This window comes from Columba livia, chromosome 2, assembly GCF_036013475.1.
Source record: "Columba livia isolate bColLiv1 breed racing homer chromosome 2, bColLiv1.pat.W.v2, whole genome shotgun sequence".
In the NCBI taxonomy this organism is placed as follows: Eukaryota; Metazoa; Chordata; class Aves; order Columbiformes; family Columbidae; genus Columba; species Columba livia.
This window is the reverse complement of record NC_088603.1, coordinates 48444329-48460007: the sequence shown is the minus strand read 5'-3', so window position 1 is coordinate 48460007 and position 15679 is coordinate 48444329. Positions and strand designations below refer to the sequence as shown.

At 40.6% G+C, this 15679-nt stretch overlaps 1 protein-coding gene across 8 annotated transcripts in view; it reads right to left on the bottom strand.

Moving 5' to 3' along the window:
- Positions 1-1279: 1279 nt before the first annotated feature.
- TRAK1 (trafficking kinesin protein 1) overlaps positions 1280-15679 on the bottom strand; it is a 140027-nt gene continuing 125627 nt past the window's right edge. For all 8 annotated transcript variants that reach the window (XM_065051792.1, XM_065051794.1, XM_065051795.1 and 5 more), the window contains 2 exons: positions 8538-8640; positions 1280-4229 (listed from right to left, as the gene is read on the bottom strand). In XM_065051792.1, the coding sequence (XP_064907864.1) occupies positions 3440-4229; positions 8538-8640 (893 nt within the window). In that variant the 3' untranslated portion in view covers positions 1280-3439. The remainder of the gene's footprint in view (positions 4230-8537; positions 8641-15679) is intronic.

Genomic DNA, 15679 nt, shown 5'->3' with positions numbered 1-15679 from the left:
ACCTGGATGTGCCTTGCATCAGGCATCAGCCATCCTCACAGCTGTTGTATGGCACTGCATCATACTCATGCAAGCCCTCCAAAAGTTTATTTTGGCATTACTGATCTCCAGTTTTCTCTCAATAGCAAATACATGATATAAATGGAATTATCAACAACTACCTGAAAGGAGGTTGTAGCATGGAGGGTGTTGGTCTCTTCTCCCAAGTAACAAATGACAAGTGGAAATGGCCTCAAGTTGTGCCAGGGGACATTTAAATTGGATATTAGGAAAAAAATTATTCATGGAAAGGGTTGTCAGGCATTAGAACAGGCTGCCCAGGGAAGTGGTGGAGTCACCATCCCTGGAGGTGTTTAAAAGGTGTTTAGATGAGGTTCTTAGGGACATCATTTAGTGCTAGAGTTAGGTTATGGTTGGACTCAATGATCCTGAGGGTCTCTTCCAACCTAAATGATTCTATCTACAACTATCAGAAAGGAGGTTGTAGCATGGAAGATGTTGGTCTCTTCTCCCAAGTAGCAAGTGATAGGACAAGAGGAAACGGCCTCAAGTTGTGCCAGGTGAGACTGAGATTAGATATTAGGAAACATTTCTTCACAGAAAGGGTTGTCAGTAGATGAGGCTCCCAGGGCCATGGCTAAGTTCTAGAGTTGGGTTATGGTTGGACTTGATCATCTTAAGGTTCAAATTGATTCTATGATTTCCCATCCAACCTCACACACACCCCTCTCCTCTGTGTATGAGTCCATAAACCTTTCCGTGATCTACTGCCTGACTATCCCCTCCTCCAGGGAGCTTTTTTGTCAGTACTCAGTTCTTACCATGAGTGCAGGATTTTTTTGAGTTTCTCATTACCTGGTGTTTAATCAATGGGCTGTTCCACCCTCATTAAAAAAGATGCAGCCAACAGCAGACCTTGCTTCCGTCCCTCGACAGGATGTTTCCTCCTTACTCTGTACTTTCATATTTTGTCACTGTAGTTTTTGCATCATATTAGGCAGGAAAGTTCATACACAACACATCCAATTCTTCTTTTTTGGAATTCAAAACAAAAATAAAAAACCCTCTGCATTTACTTCTGTATTTTTTATTTTGACCTTAGCTTTACCAGTTCAGTGATCTTAAAATGTCAAAACTCTTCAACTACTTCTGTAAGAATTTTAAAACCAAACCTGCTGATGGTCTCTTATTTTGCTTTGACAGAGAAAAAAGCAAGGGATCAAGGTGGAATATTTATCACCATAAAAGTACAGGAAAGAAATTGAATAATACACAACAATGCAACTTTTCTGTTATTTTATTGATATTAGTGAAGAAAAATTTTTATTTCATCTTTCTGATGTGTTACAATTGCTTTCTCCAGTGAGTGGACAGCTCCTACTGCTTATTTAAAGGCTAAATAATACTTCCCAATTGCATGAATAATGTCTACACTTTAAGTTCTCATATGGTATTGCTTTCTTCCTCTGGGTATATAAAATGGTCCATCAAGTCCATTACTTTTTTCAGAATCAACTGTTATTCTATCTACTGTTTTAAGATACATTCAAATAAAAAGATACTTAAATTTACTTGCAATAAGTGCACACATACAACAGCAAAGAGAGCTGATGACAGTTTACTAAAACATTTTAAGTTCATAGAATAAATAGAAGTCTTCAAACACATGCAGTAACTGACTGATGTGTTCTTTCTTTCTCAAAAAATATCCTTAGTGTCCATAGTACTACTGCAAGAACTATTTCATTCAGGAAAAACAAAACCCAACAAAAAAAACCCAAACACCCACCTATCTCTCATCACAAAGACTAAAAGACAGTTTCATTTATGCAAGAAATTATCAGTGCTAATGATTTAGTAACAGTCTGGTACAAACAGCAGTTCATGGCAATTATGTGTAGTGTGATTACGGTAGCAAACAGGGAGCTTGATTTAGATGCCACAGGGAATGCAAGGAAAAGAAAGTGGATGTTAAATCCTCCCCCCTTCGCTCTTCTCCATCCTCCCTTCAAAAAAATGTCAGGCCTCAGCTCTAGGAGCAAGCTCCCTTCCGTCTGTTCCAGTTCCAGGATGTTTCGATTCTTTCTACAAGCACTCAGCAGAAGTTCAGGAGAAACAGAAAATCGCAATATAAATTAAGATCACCTGGCTGTAACTAAAGGTTGTGCAGGGTCTTTTATTTCTTTTCTGAAAAAGTGGGGGTTAAAGGCTTGGTATTAGGAGTTGCTTTTTCAGTTTAAAAACGTTGTGGGATAAAGCATTTCCCATCCTTTTACCTCTGCTAAGGTCCAACTTCAGATGAAAAAGGTTTCTCTGAAAAACAAAAGCAGAAAAGGGGTGGGGAATATTCCCACCCTGCTGACAAGGCCATGGTCCTCAACATGCACCAAACCTGAAGATCAGCATGAGGGCTGCAAGTTGCTCTTTCCAACTTGTACCATTCCGTTACTAAATGCTTTTTTGTGGTTCTCTGTGGAGGATTCCAGGACACACCTTTTCCTAATACTTTTTTTGCTACATGTTCTTTTAAAACATTCTTTACCTGTCAATCTGTGCCACAACTTTGATTTCTAAGAAGTCACTGCCATGTTTTAGCTCATGAGTTGTGAAAACTGTTCTCTTTGGGGGGCACTGACAAAGCCTGTTTCGGTGGCAGCAACACAGAGTAAAGCATTTTCCCTTCCACAATCCAGTGCAGCATTGAAAAACAAACAAAACAAAGAAGAAGTCGCACAGGGTGCAAGCGTGCCAAATGAAATGGCGGTGGTAGGAATATGTCAATATTCCAGGTACCCAGTAGGCCTGCTGACCTCCACACAGTATTAGTTCAAGTTTAGCACCTCCAGAAGGAGGAGAATACAAAACAGGAAAAAAATAAAAGGTTTCATCCATTCAGGTATAATAGCCAGGCACTCCAATAACTCAGCTCAATGTATCTACAGAAGCAAAACTAGAACTACCGCATGTTAAACCGAGTGCTTTTTTCAGCAATTAACGAAGCACAAACACTCCCATGCTTCAAGTGATGCCATGTGAGGTCTCACAAAACACATTCGATAGCTTCCCATGCACCTTTGACTCAAGTTAGGCTAGCTACAGAATTCATGTCTTCCTAGTCAAGTTATTTTTTGTTGGTTTTGTTATTTTGTTTCAGTGCATCTTAAAGAAAACCTTTTGAGAAGGTTAGAAAGTTATCCTTAATACAGAAATCATAACACAGAGCCTTTTGCACTCAATTGAACAGTAAAATAATCCAATTAGTTACAACAGATCTGGTACATATTTACAGATTTTATACAAAGTTTACACTTTTCTCCCATTAGGCACAAAGTTGATTTGTCAAACTCAAGAGGCAATGAAGGGATGGCGGGGAAAGAGGATCGGAGAAAGAATCCCGAGTATTTTTATTTAAAAAGACTAGCTGTAAAAATAAAGTCCTTCATCGTAAGCTAGTTTGCTTCGGGAGCTTGGTTCCCATGAGGATCCCCGAAGTGAGAGACGTCGGGCCTTTCATCTGCATGCTGGAACCCACCATGGTGGGGAAGCTCCGATTCCTTCGGATGCCAGTATTCAGCTGGATGGCGCTGGTCACGGTGGGGCAGCCCAAAGGGAGACCGTCTGGTGCCAGGCCTCCAGGAACAAGGGCCCTCACTGGTCCTTGTGCCCCACAGAGAAGAGGTCCCTGGTCATCAGTTAAAGGAGGAGCTGACGTTTGCCCTGCACTCACGACTTTGGCGATACCAAACCTCTTGACTTTGTCCACGAGATTAAGGTTGGAAACAGACACGTCAGTCTGGCTCTCACTGTTCCTGATGTTCTTTTTATTCCTCACCTCTTTCAAGATTGAACTAGCAGGCTTTGAAGCCAAGAAGTTGTCATAAGGTGGGCTGGTGCACTTGAACTCAAAAGATGGAGGGGAGGAAGAAGGTGTCTGCATAGGTGAGTTCGGTGGAGTGGAAGGAATGATCGCCATTTTAGGGGAATATGCATTCAGGAGGGTGCCTTTGCTGGCTCTGTCCCAGCTCTGCGGATTGTACACTGCTGCTGAGATGCCCCTTTCCTTTAGCAGCCACACCAGCCCCAGAGACGTGCTCATCGTCGTCGTGGATTCCCGGAGGTTAGTGAAGGATTCGGCCAAGCTCAGACGCCGAGGAGTACAGGGAGTAGCCACCGGGGTGCCTTTCAAATTGCCAATGCTGCCACAAGCTGGAGTAGGTGCTGCGTTAAGGCTGAAAACAAAAGAGCAAGCAAATTATTCTCTCCACTAAGGAATGAAAACGTATTACAAACCAGATTTTTTAACCCTGAACAGGGTCTTCTATCCATTTTGAGAGAAAACTGACAGCTTCCAGCTCCTCAGAAATGCGATGACAAGTGCAAAAAACACCATCTCTTACAAAACGCACCTCTCCGCTTTGCATACTTCACCCCCCAGTCTCATGGGATTAGGGCATTCCCCACCACCACCACATTTCTTCTGATAAACTACTAAATGGACAGGTTTGTGATCAACACCTTCTGTTTTCCTTCTTGATCTACTGGGTTGTCACAACTCCCAGCAGCTTCCATGAGACAAGGAAATTGGGGGGGCATTTGATGGATGGTATAAGCAAAGTATAAGCATGATTTACTTTTTAGTGTCACTTGTGAGCACACAAAACCACTAGTCCTTCTAGTGTTGCTGGGTGACAGCAGAGAGAGCAGCAAGGGAGGAAGGGAACCTATTTGCTACAAAAGCAGTTGTAGCAAAGCTGCTGGAAGCTGCCATGGTCACCAACATGCACTTCTGTAAGGTCAAACCCATCTTCTTCTGTTGTATTTGCTTTCATTTATGGGGAAAGGGGTGGGGGAATCTGTCTTTTGATGAAGATGTGCAGTGGTGTGAGTAATCATCAAAAGAGATGAGAAAACACAGTCAAGCTCTTGCTTGTTAATTGGTCAACAGGTTACTGATAATTTAGCAGCAAACCAAATATTACAAAGTGCCATTCTACTGTTAATTAGGTAAAACATTATTTTCTGTAGTTTGAAACATGGCTAAATTGCTCTCCAATTCTAGTTCTTTCTTCTCAAAATAAACTCTGTACAGACAGTTGACAAGAAAATATTAAATGGGCAATAATCTGCACATTTACAAGTGGCAGGCATTACATACTTATGTTTAGTGCCTACCTACTGCATTTTGTTTCCTTCAGCACACTACTGCTAGCTATTAGAGGCTGGGACTTCTTGAGGTGTATCAAGTAACGTTAATTCTGACTATCCTCTTCCCATAAGCTGATCATTTGAATGAAGACAGTTTCAACACGGCACCTACTTCCAAAGAATTGCAAACACAAAGAGGATGTGGCAAATCCCTTGTGCCACTATATGAGATCTCATGGACACTGAGCTTTGAGTGTTTCTGGCACTGCAGTGGCATCCTTAGAAAACTTGTTCCTTATAGGTCAGACCAGCTACAGCATGTTTACCTATGCAACTTTTAACTTACATTGGGTTCTCTGTACCAAGAAATGTACCAAAAAGCCACACTGAGACAATCTGGTTGAATTTCCAGGTACAGAGAAGCCTCAGGCCAATAAATGAATTGTATCCTTTTTGCCAATATGGACGAAAGGGCCTAAATGATGTCTTGACTGGAATTTGCAGTTCCATTTCACCTTACATTAATGAACTCTGGAAAGCCAAGATTTACTGTGAATGCCAGGTTAGACATCCTGGAATGTTTTGTTCTGAACCAGTTTCTGATGAGTTTCGAACTTTGACTAATGGCATACAGCACTCAGCTGACATAGTAAATGTAACACTATAAACATTTGTCCAGTGACCTTCTAAAAACCAGCAGTACTTTAAGGCACATCTTTAATTAAGGAAGTATTAGCCTGATGTTATGAAGTCTCAAGTCATGTATTCTTTCCATGGCTAAATAGGATCTCACCAACATGGTCTCTACAGCAATGCAGAACAACTTCTACCAAAAGCAAGTGAAACTGCCAAAGAATTTTTACCCTGCAGTTGCAATTCAACAAGAGTAATCCCATATATACCTACCTGTAACCTGCACTGAAACACATATTTGAGAAAACTAGTATTAGGAGTGGTGTAATTGGAAAAGCAGCCTTGCTAAGCGGCTCTGGAAATGATCTTCTTGCACCCCCCAGTGTGCTGTGGCTGTCAGTGCATGTGGCAGGAGTGCTAAGCAAGTTCTCCTTAGGTCTTCTGCATTCTGCCCAGACTGAATCTGTGGCAGAGGAGAAGGGCTTCTCGTAGAAGAGCTCAGGAGGTCACACACGCCACTGCAGCAGCACACAGACACACACTCTGAAGACAAGGCTGAGCAGAAAGGAGAAGTTAGATCCCAATTCTTCTCTTAAGCATTGATTAAAGCTGGACCTTCAGAGCTCTGATTCCAGCTCGTGGTAGAACTAAAGAGCAGTGACAGCCACTGACTTGCATCTCCCACACTGGCTAAGCACAGAAGTTCAGAAGTCTTGAAGAGCATGAGGGAGGAAAAAGTAAGAGAACTTACTGTGTAAACTGACTTTATACAGACTATGGCTAAGCACATTTTAGAAACCCAGCCGTAGGGTGTTAATTATCAGGCTTCTAAGATGTCCTAATCACAAGATGAAAACTACAGCATTCCAATGGCTTATTAACTCCAACAACTTCATTTCCAGCTCCAGATTTCAGCTGCACAGATATTTAGATCAATATTTCTACTAATTTGTCAGTACTGGTACACACTACAGCACAATTTAAAACAACAACAACAAAAAGGACACCCCTGCAAGAAAGCAGTTGTTATACAGCTGTTGCTTTTTTTCTTTCTTTGGTCATTTTGGTATTGCTGTAACTGGGAATATTTTCCCCATCAAACTGATCATCACTGCAGAGCAGCCTGGACACACCACAGAAACAGACTCAAACTGGCCCCAGCAACTCAGCCCAGTGACAGTTTCAGAGTTAGATTGAGAAAAGAAACAAATAAATGAGCACCTCATTTAGCTGGATGAAACATAGTCAGGTTAGAGCATCACCTGGGTTAGAGGCTAGGTTAAAACGCAACCAGGTAGATAAATACCAAAACTCTTGGGGTTAGCTGGTGCCACACACACTCGCATTCCTTGCACGTGACCCTGCCAACACAGATGCTGCTGGCAGCGTTGCTCACCCCCTGCCACGCTGGGTCATAGTCTCTGCCCTATACCTCCTCTCAGCATAACGAGACATAATGCAGTTTCCTCGTCCTCCTCACATGACCTGTGAAGAACCGTTTGGAGTTGGTAAGGAGGAGCTCCTTAAACACATCTGCTGAAAAAATCGTATTGTTTGTTTTGCTCTTTTTTCCTCCTGAATGAGGAATGTTGACCTAACTAAGGTGCCTGAAAATGTACTGAATTTAGCTGTCAGTTATGGCCAACTTGTTAGATTTAGTAACCAACATAATCGAGGAGCTTATTGTGACCACAATTAACAGCAGTTGAACACTAAGAAAATTAAACAGAACTGCAGGATATAAAACAATCTCTTCAGTAACAGTGCTGAAGGGAAAAGATGACCAAAAAGAGCAAAGAAAAAGCAGCCAGGCCATGATTAACTTAGTTCAGAAAGGGAAGCGGAAAAGGTACATTTAATCATCATCCATTTCCTTTCCACCTCACAGGTTTTCATTTGTAATACCTTTACTTTTCATGTGTTCCTTAGGTAATCAGTGCTTATCTCATGTCTAAACAAGTCTGGACACACAATCTCTGAACGGGGACCTACACAATCATACACTCCCACACAGGGGCCATAAGAGGCAGAGAAAGCAGTGAGGCATTGTCCTTTGAAACAGAAAAAACATTCTTTAAATACGGATTTGCTAAGGAAGGAAAGTTCCATCTTTAGGTACGAAATTCACTCATTCACTCTGGTTCTCAGACTGTCACCTTCTATAAGGCTACAGAATTGCATTTTCTCAGTATGTATTGCTTACACATGCCAACTGCTACTAGTAAGCTAGTTCATTAGTTTCAGTCTTGCTACTATGAACTCATTTTCAACAATTCCACCAAGGAACAAAGTAGATGGCTCCCTCCTTTGGATTTAGGCATATTTCTTCCTCCATTCCTCATGTACTTCCTGGATTTCTTTACCTGCACATCCCTTCTTGTTCTGTACCAAAGATAAAGATTTTTCCTCCCTGGAAAAATCTTCAATTTTTTGTGACAAACCATATTCTGTGCATTCACACATGAGGACTACAACTAGTTTGGGACTTTGGATTTGGAAGCTAACTTAGTTATGTCTGACCCTGCAAGATTTTAACAAGAGACAACAAAATTTAAGATATTTTGGTTGGCTTCCTAAAACTTTACACATGCCTCTCAAATAAAATCAGGTCGAGGTAACGCAAAATGGGAAGAATAATTTGGGGGTGTGTTGTAATTCACCAGTGCAGTTAATGCTTTTGCTTATGCCACTATTTAGCATTTTCCTACAGGAAAAACTCTGACAGAGCTGAAGGTTTTGCCACCACGGGAAACCCTTACCTTGGTGTGACTCGTGTGAGTTCATCGGAAGGGTGCAGAATGCGGCAGGTGGTGAAGGTGAAGGTGGAGTTGGTTTGTGACATGCACTTCCCAGGATGAGGTACTAAATTAAAAAAAAGCAAATTCTTTGCATTTTACACAGAAAAGGGGAAAACCAAACTTCTGTGTGCTGATAAGGCAGATGCAAAAAGTGATGAGGTACCTCGGACTGGATCAATGCAAGAAAAGTGAAATACAGAAGCTACCGAGTTCCAAAAGACACTTGTTCTCCAAAACGAACACACCCAGGGCTCAACAGCCAGTTCTAAAAGGGTCTGCTGAAACTTCCCCATCATCACTAACACCACAGGTAAGTCTTGCTCAAAACATATTTAGGCAAGACAGTGTGTGAAATGCTAGTCCTCAGCTAAACTAGCACTTTGGCCAGTGGGAAATTACAAGCAGCATTTTCTAGTACCAGCTCAGGATTACTAAGACTTTCTGAATATTTGTGCATTTCAGCTTTTAGATTGATCCACCAAAAGGTATCCTCATAACTTCTCAGTAATGGATCCAGCTTGCTAACACTACAGGAATGTAGATTGTTGGGGCAGGGAGGAGACAGACACATATTACTGTTTCTCTTGCCTCTTTTCACATCCACAGTAGGGCAAGTGGCAGTTCTTTGGATCCACTACTGTACATCTGTAACACTTCTCTTGTGCATGTGTTTAGGTTCTTTAAGAATGTACATCCTCAGCTGCACAATACAGCAGTTTTCACATATTTGTAAACAGTGTATCAAGTAATTTTCCCCACAAATGTGGCTGTAAAGGTGCCACTGCCAGTTTATCTGTAATTTGGGAAAGAAGCAACACAGCTCAATTTAAGAAAATTAAGTAATCAGGCCAATTTCTTTCTTCTCAGTAGAGCTACTTCTGTGAATATACTAACCTGCTGTATAATGCAGCTGTGCCCCTTGCAAAATAACTACAAAAATTTAAGAGCCATGCATCTGAAAAGCTGGTTGAAACACACCCAGAGTTAAATATTACATCAAAGATATCATGATTGCATAGGTTCTTCTTACTTAGTAACCAAACTTAGCAGTGGTCAAAAGACATGCACAATAAAAACTGTGTGCAGCTCCCTCCCTCTCGGTCCTACCCAACCCTCTGAGCCACTCCCCGATTAAGCCACACTTTAATACCACAGTACACAACTATTCAACACATTGCAAAGGACAGACAGACCGACCAACTAGACCAGACACCACTCTGAACTTCCAGAGATGCTTAGCAGAAGCAAGGCAAGTCGTAATTGTGGCTGTGTTCCCTTTTTCATGTATAAAGTATCACAGCTCCAAAATCGTGCGTGCGGTTCGGTAGGCCTTTGAGAACACACGTAAGCAGAGTGTGAAGGGTAGAGCACGGGGCGTGTGAACAGTGGAAGCAGAAGTGCAAACAACGTGAGGCAACTTATATTTAGCGCTGGAATGTGCTGCTGTACATTGAAGAAGAGTATTTCTAAAAACTCACTGGAGTGCCATGTTAACACACTCAAATGTTAGCACAGCGTAACATAACAACAGGCTCTACTTCACCTCCAGAGACGGCAATTATGATGCTTCAGGAATCCAGTTGCTTTAGAGATTAGTGTGAGCACTATGAAAGCTATTACAAGGGAGCACAGCCTAGCAATCATGATTTTCTCCATATTGCAGAGAGTTAAAAGAAAATCTGGAGAAAGAGCTCAAATGACTGGACATAAAAAATTAGTTATTTTGATAAAACAAAGGACTTCGACGTAAATCAAGAGGAACAAAGCAATTATCCCTGGGTGATGAATAGAGAACAGAATAAAGCAATGGCAGTTTAAGATTGCAAGCTCAACCCAAAGCACATAGCTATAACACAATTAAGTGCATTTTCCCCATTTGTAATATCCACTGGGCATCCCCTCAGATTGGAAACAGGCACATTGAAGATATATAGCTGCATTAGCAAAGCAAGACTCATTGCTATGAATGAGTCAGAGATAGGAGAAGGCTGCTAAAAGTAGAGAAATCACCGATTCTAATAAGAGGAAACAAATTGAAATTGTTAAAAAAAAAAGAAAAATCAATTTCCAAGGATGTATTCCACCCTCAAATACCACTAAGAAAGTTCTGTACCAGCTTCATCCTCCATCAGTCAACAATGGGGTGTATCATATTGCTGTAGCATTTTCCATCCTTTGGACACAGTACAAAGAGAGTGAGAACCTGTTGCTGTAAATGAACAAAGTTTATAAAATAGAAACAAAATAATTCATTCCTAACCTAGGAATTTTACATAAGAATGGCCATATCCTGAGTTGGTATAAATTTGTGAGGAAGTAATACATAAGTTTACAATAAGATATTATCTTCACATGTACATACACCAAGTATTATTTTAAATATAAACATCCGCTCCATGAGACAGTGGCTGAAACCAAATGTTTTATTTATACCCTCTTTTTCAAAGTAGATGATCAACAATGAATCTTCATACCTGTATGAAAAAGAACCTGTACATAATTCAGTGTTTAACAAAATTTACAGAAACATCATGTCATTTTATCCATCAGGAAACCATAAACTAAACTGTGTGTGCATTTTTCCCCTCAATTAAAATTCAAGCTAAATTTTCGATTGCTGTTGGACTGTGTTTTGTCTCTCAGTAATTAACGATTCTTTACCTCATTAAACTCTCTCAATCGATTCTTAGGCATTTTGGAAAAATAAAAAAGAAAAACATTATAGCTGAAAGCAACTCTCCTGTAAGCACAAACATTTGTAAAATGTTTTAAAATACTGCAAAAAAAGCCACGTGCTATTCAAAATGACTGCAGAGAGCTCCACCTTCTGGCAAAACAGAGCTTTCCCCATGCAAAACACAAAAGCTGATTTTATATATTAGCTCCGAGCTGTTTCAGATCCAGCTTCAGTATGCAGCTTACAGGCCATCCTGCTGCGTGCAAACAGCAATCCAGATGTGTTTAGGACATGATCTTCTGCTGAGGGAACCATCAAAAGCCTGCTCAATCTGGATTTTCACTCAGCTCATGCAGAGAAATGTACAAAGTTACAGCAGGTAAACTAGTGGTCTGCCCCATGCACAAAAAGGCATCAGGACAAACTGAGTTTGAAAAAGATTTGCAAGAGGCAGCTATACTAAAACACCATCAACACTTGTACCACTGGTTCCAAACTCAAATTCAGTGCTGTGCTAGATGAACACCAAGGAAGCAGAGAGCTCACAGCAGCCAGTAAATTCTTGCATTTTGTAGAAATACCTATTTTGGCAAATACACATTTATGCAAAAATGAACTTAAAAACAAATCAGAAATGTTAAGAATATGGCTTGATTGAGACTGGCACAAAGGTAGAGTTTTAGACCAGCACTGAAGCAAGCCACTCCGCTCACTGTTTCCTTGGCGCATTTTAACTAAAGAAAGAAACCTGTTTTCCTGCCCTTTCAGCAGAGAGAGCAGTGGAATTTGGATATATCTCTAGCACAAGCTGATAAGACAGGGATGGAATGACAATCAGGTTGGGGAGTCGTTAGAGCAACAGATGGAGATGGTGTTCTAAAGCACTAGGAGTTTATCTTACTGATGAATAGAAAAAAAAAAAGCTCTGTCTGCTTTGGAAGGGGATACTAACCAAGGACCATTACGAGGCACTTCACTTATTTCCTACAGTGTCATCACTTGGGATACAAACCATGGATTTGACTTTTGCCAGTCTATGCTACCACCTCCACTCTTCGATAAGGTGAAATTCTTGAAAACTAGGTCACAAAACCCCATTAGGATCCACAGAACAAGAGAGCTGCTTCACGTTCTCTCTACATTCAGCAGAGTTCACCCCAAAGCTCTGATACGAGGTGCTACCTGTACTGAAAACTCCTGGCTGACAGAGCAGGGACCATACAGGGTACGCTGGAGCCCACGCCTGGGTTAACTACTACAACACATGGAGAAGGGCAATTAACACAACAGCTGTAAAATGTGAGTGTGGTGCTCTCCTAAAGGTGTGAATCACGAATGCTCAAAACCTCCGAGAATCCATATGTCTACACCAGGAGTGTTACTCCTCTTACATTACTTAAACAATTGACGACAAAAATTATTTTCCAAATATCCGCATTTCCAAACTTCCCATTAATTCTGCCTTTGTAAACAGAAAGACAAAAAACTGAACAAAGGCAGGTATTCTTTGAACAGTATTTTCTTAGCTTTCTTCTGGCTGAGGTCTCCGTTTTATATGTATATAACCCTGGAGCACAGATGTAAAAAGACTTTAATGTATTTAATGAGGCTTCAACAGGATTTTATGCAGGCTAGGATCCCAGATTAAAATTCTAGCATTTTAACAGCACAGATAGCAAATGGTGATAGATTTTTCTTAAGGAAATAATTACTTTGAAATATTCATGCCATTTGAAAAAATAATATATATATATTTAAATATGCATCAATACCTTAGTTCTAAGAAGAGTTACAAAATTTATTGCTTTTCTGTACAATGGTAACCTCCTAGAAGCATGTATAGTAATCCTGCTAAAAACAACTCAAACATAAGACATTCTTTATAAGTTTTCGTGATTTTAGGCACTTGTTTAGAAAGATCTCCACATCACTATTAAGGTCAAAACATGAAACACAAGAGGGCTGATCCCGCAATGCTGCACACGTGTCTCTTCCAAGCAATCCATCAGTGGAACTAACCAATGCAAGTACTGAAAGACCAGTTGGTGCACCCAAAACTAGGATGCAATTAAGCACATGCTGAATCAAGTGTAACCTTTCCAAATTCTAAATGAGAACACTCACAACATTATTATGTGCTTTGAATGGCTTGTGGCTTTTTGTTTAAGGGAAACCTGAAAGGCAATAAATTAAGACCAAAACAAACAAACAAAGAAACAACCTCTCCCCCAAAACAGACACTAAACATTTTTATAATATACTGCAGTTTCTTTCAATGACTAAAAAAATGATATTGAGGGCACTAAAAATCTGTGCTGCAAAAATTACTTGTCCTAGATGGTATTTACAGTGCCATGTCCTATAATTTCTTTAACACTCAAATTACGCTGAGAGTCTACCCAAGTGATATACAAATCTCAAACAACTCCTGGTTATTAGGTTAGAACTGCAATTCTGGAATTTACAATCCTCCATAAAATTACTGAGCCCACACATAGTACGCAGTTCTGACAGACCAACTGTATGTCCTAAATGTGTGTTAATTCCTCTGAAATGTTCAGTGCCATAATTGGGATATAATCTGCATATAGGGTGAGGAAGTTATTTTACCTATCAATGGATACTACAGATTTCAACACAGGGACAGAAAAATCCAAGGATAACTTCTTCAGAAAGTTTAGTCAGAATGATTTCTGACTCTATTTATCACTCAACATGGAGTAACTGATACTCTGTTCTGAAGACATTTATATTGGCTACAAGAGATCTTTGGAACTACCAGCAATGTTTGTGCTCCTGAGCCTGGATGCCAAAATGACTTCTGCTAGGGCCCATCTTGAGCAGCACTCTACACACCCACAAAGCAACAGTAAAAATAGGACCTCACAGCACTCTGCCAGTGAAAAAATGGTAAGACACAACCCTCAGAGCATACATATCAAATGATGCAGAGACCTACCCAAAGGACCAAGATGGCTTACACCTGCTGGGAATGGTTCTTGCGGGCACTGTATTTCCAAACACATTTTATCCTCAGGTTAGAAGAGCTGTAGCTGCAGATTGGCATGCTCTGTGGCCTGCCAGCACAACTGTAGGAAGATACTTTCTGGCTTTCATGAACCTCTTGAACTAGATTTTTCCACAACAGAGCTATCGTGGATTGCACGCAAAAGCATTACCACTAAAGATCATATCCAAGATATTTTTCTCCTTCCCTTTTTATTTTACTTTCACAAGCAAGAGCTTGTGCTGTACATTGCTGCCTGGAATCATCCTTGGAATCACGCAAGCAACAAGGTCATAACGTTGTGCTTGTGACAGTGCTCCAAGAAAGCGCACATCCTTATACAGCCCTACCTGCACAACACTTCTTAGAGAGAAATCACGGAATGGTTGGGTTTGAAAGGGACCTCTGGAGATCATCTAGTCCAACCCACCTGCTAAAGCAGGTTCACCCAGAGCAGATCACGCAGGAATGTGTCTGGGCGGGTCTTGAATGCGTCCAGAGAAGGAGACTCCACCACCTCTCTGGGCAGCCTGTTCCTGTGCTCTGGCACCCTCAAAGTGAAGAAGTTTCTCCTCATGTTTAGATAGAACCTCCTGTGCTACAGTTTCTGCATATTGCCCCTCATTGTATCATTGGACACCACTGAAAAGAGTTATTTATTACATTATTTTAGTCCCTGTTTCCTAGATCTCTAGCTTTTCTTGCTGTTGTTCTTTAGACTCTTCAAAGCGATAAACACCTGGATAATACCCCAAACTCTACACAACTCCTGCAGAGCCATTATTTATTTCCATATTAATACAAAAGGTTAATATAAGCATTATTCATGGGCCATACATCTTGTAGAATAAAGACAACTTTTGCCAACGGAAAGGGAAGTTGAAGGGTTTGAATGTTCAAGCATTTGAAGAGGCTGCCCAGACAAGTGCTTGAGTCACCATCCCTGGAGGTGTTTAAAAGACTTGTAGACATGGTTTAGTGATGGACTTGGCAGTGCTAGGTTAATGGGTGGAGTCAATGACCTTAAGGGTCTTTTCCAACCTAAATAATTCTATGATTCCAAGTTTAATCCTAATAGAGCTGACTGCAAAAAGTAGCTTATATTCAATAGCTGAAAGCACTGAACTGCCATTTCAGCAAGAGCTCAGGATACTCTGCACTTTGCAAAAATAACAGAAACATTATTGTTTAGCCCTGAGACAATCTAATCTTCCAAAGACCAGTCAAATAATAAATTATGATTTATTCCAGAAAAAGGAGGGGGAAGGAAGTATCCTCATTTAAAGTAGCTTTTTAAAAACATGAAGTCTGAAGAAAAAGGAGTTCTAGTAGTTTCCTGATTCTGGACTAAATATAATTCTTTACTAGCAGCAAATCTGAATGAAGACTAACACTCCTATACAGCTTATTAAAACAAAA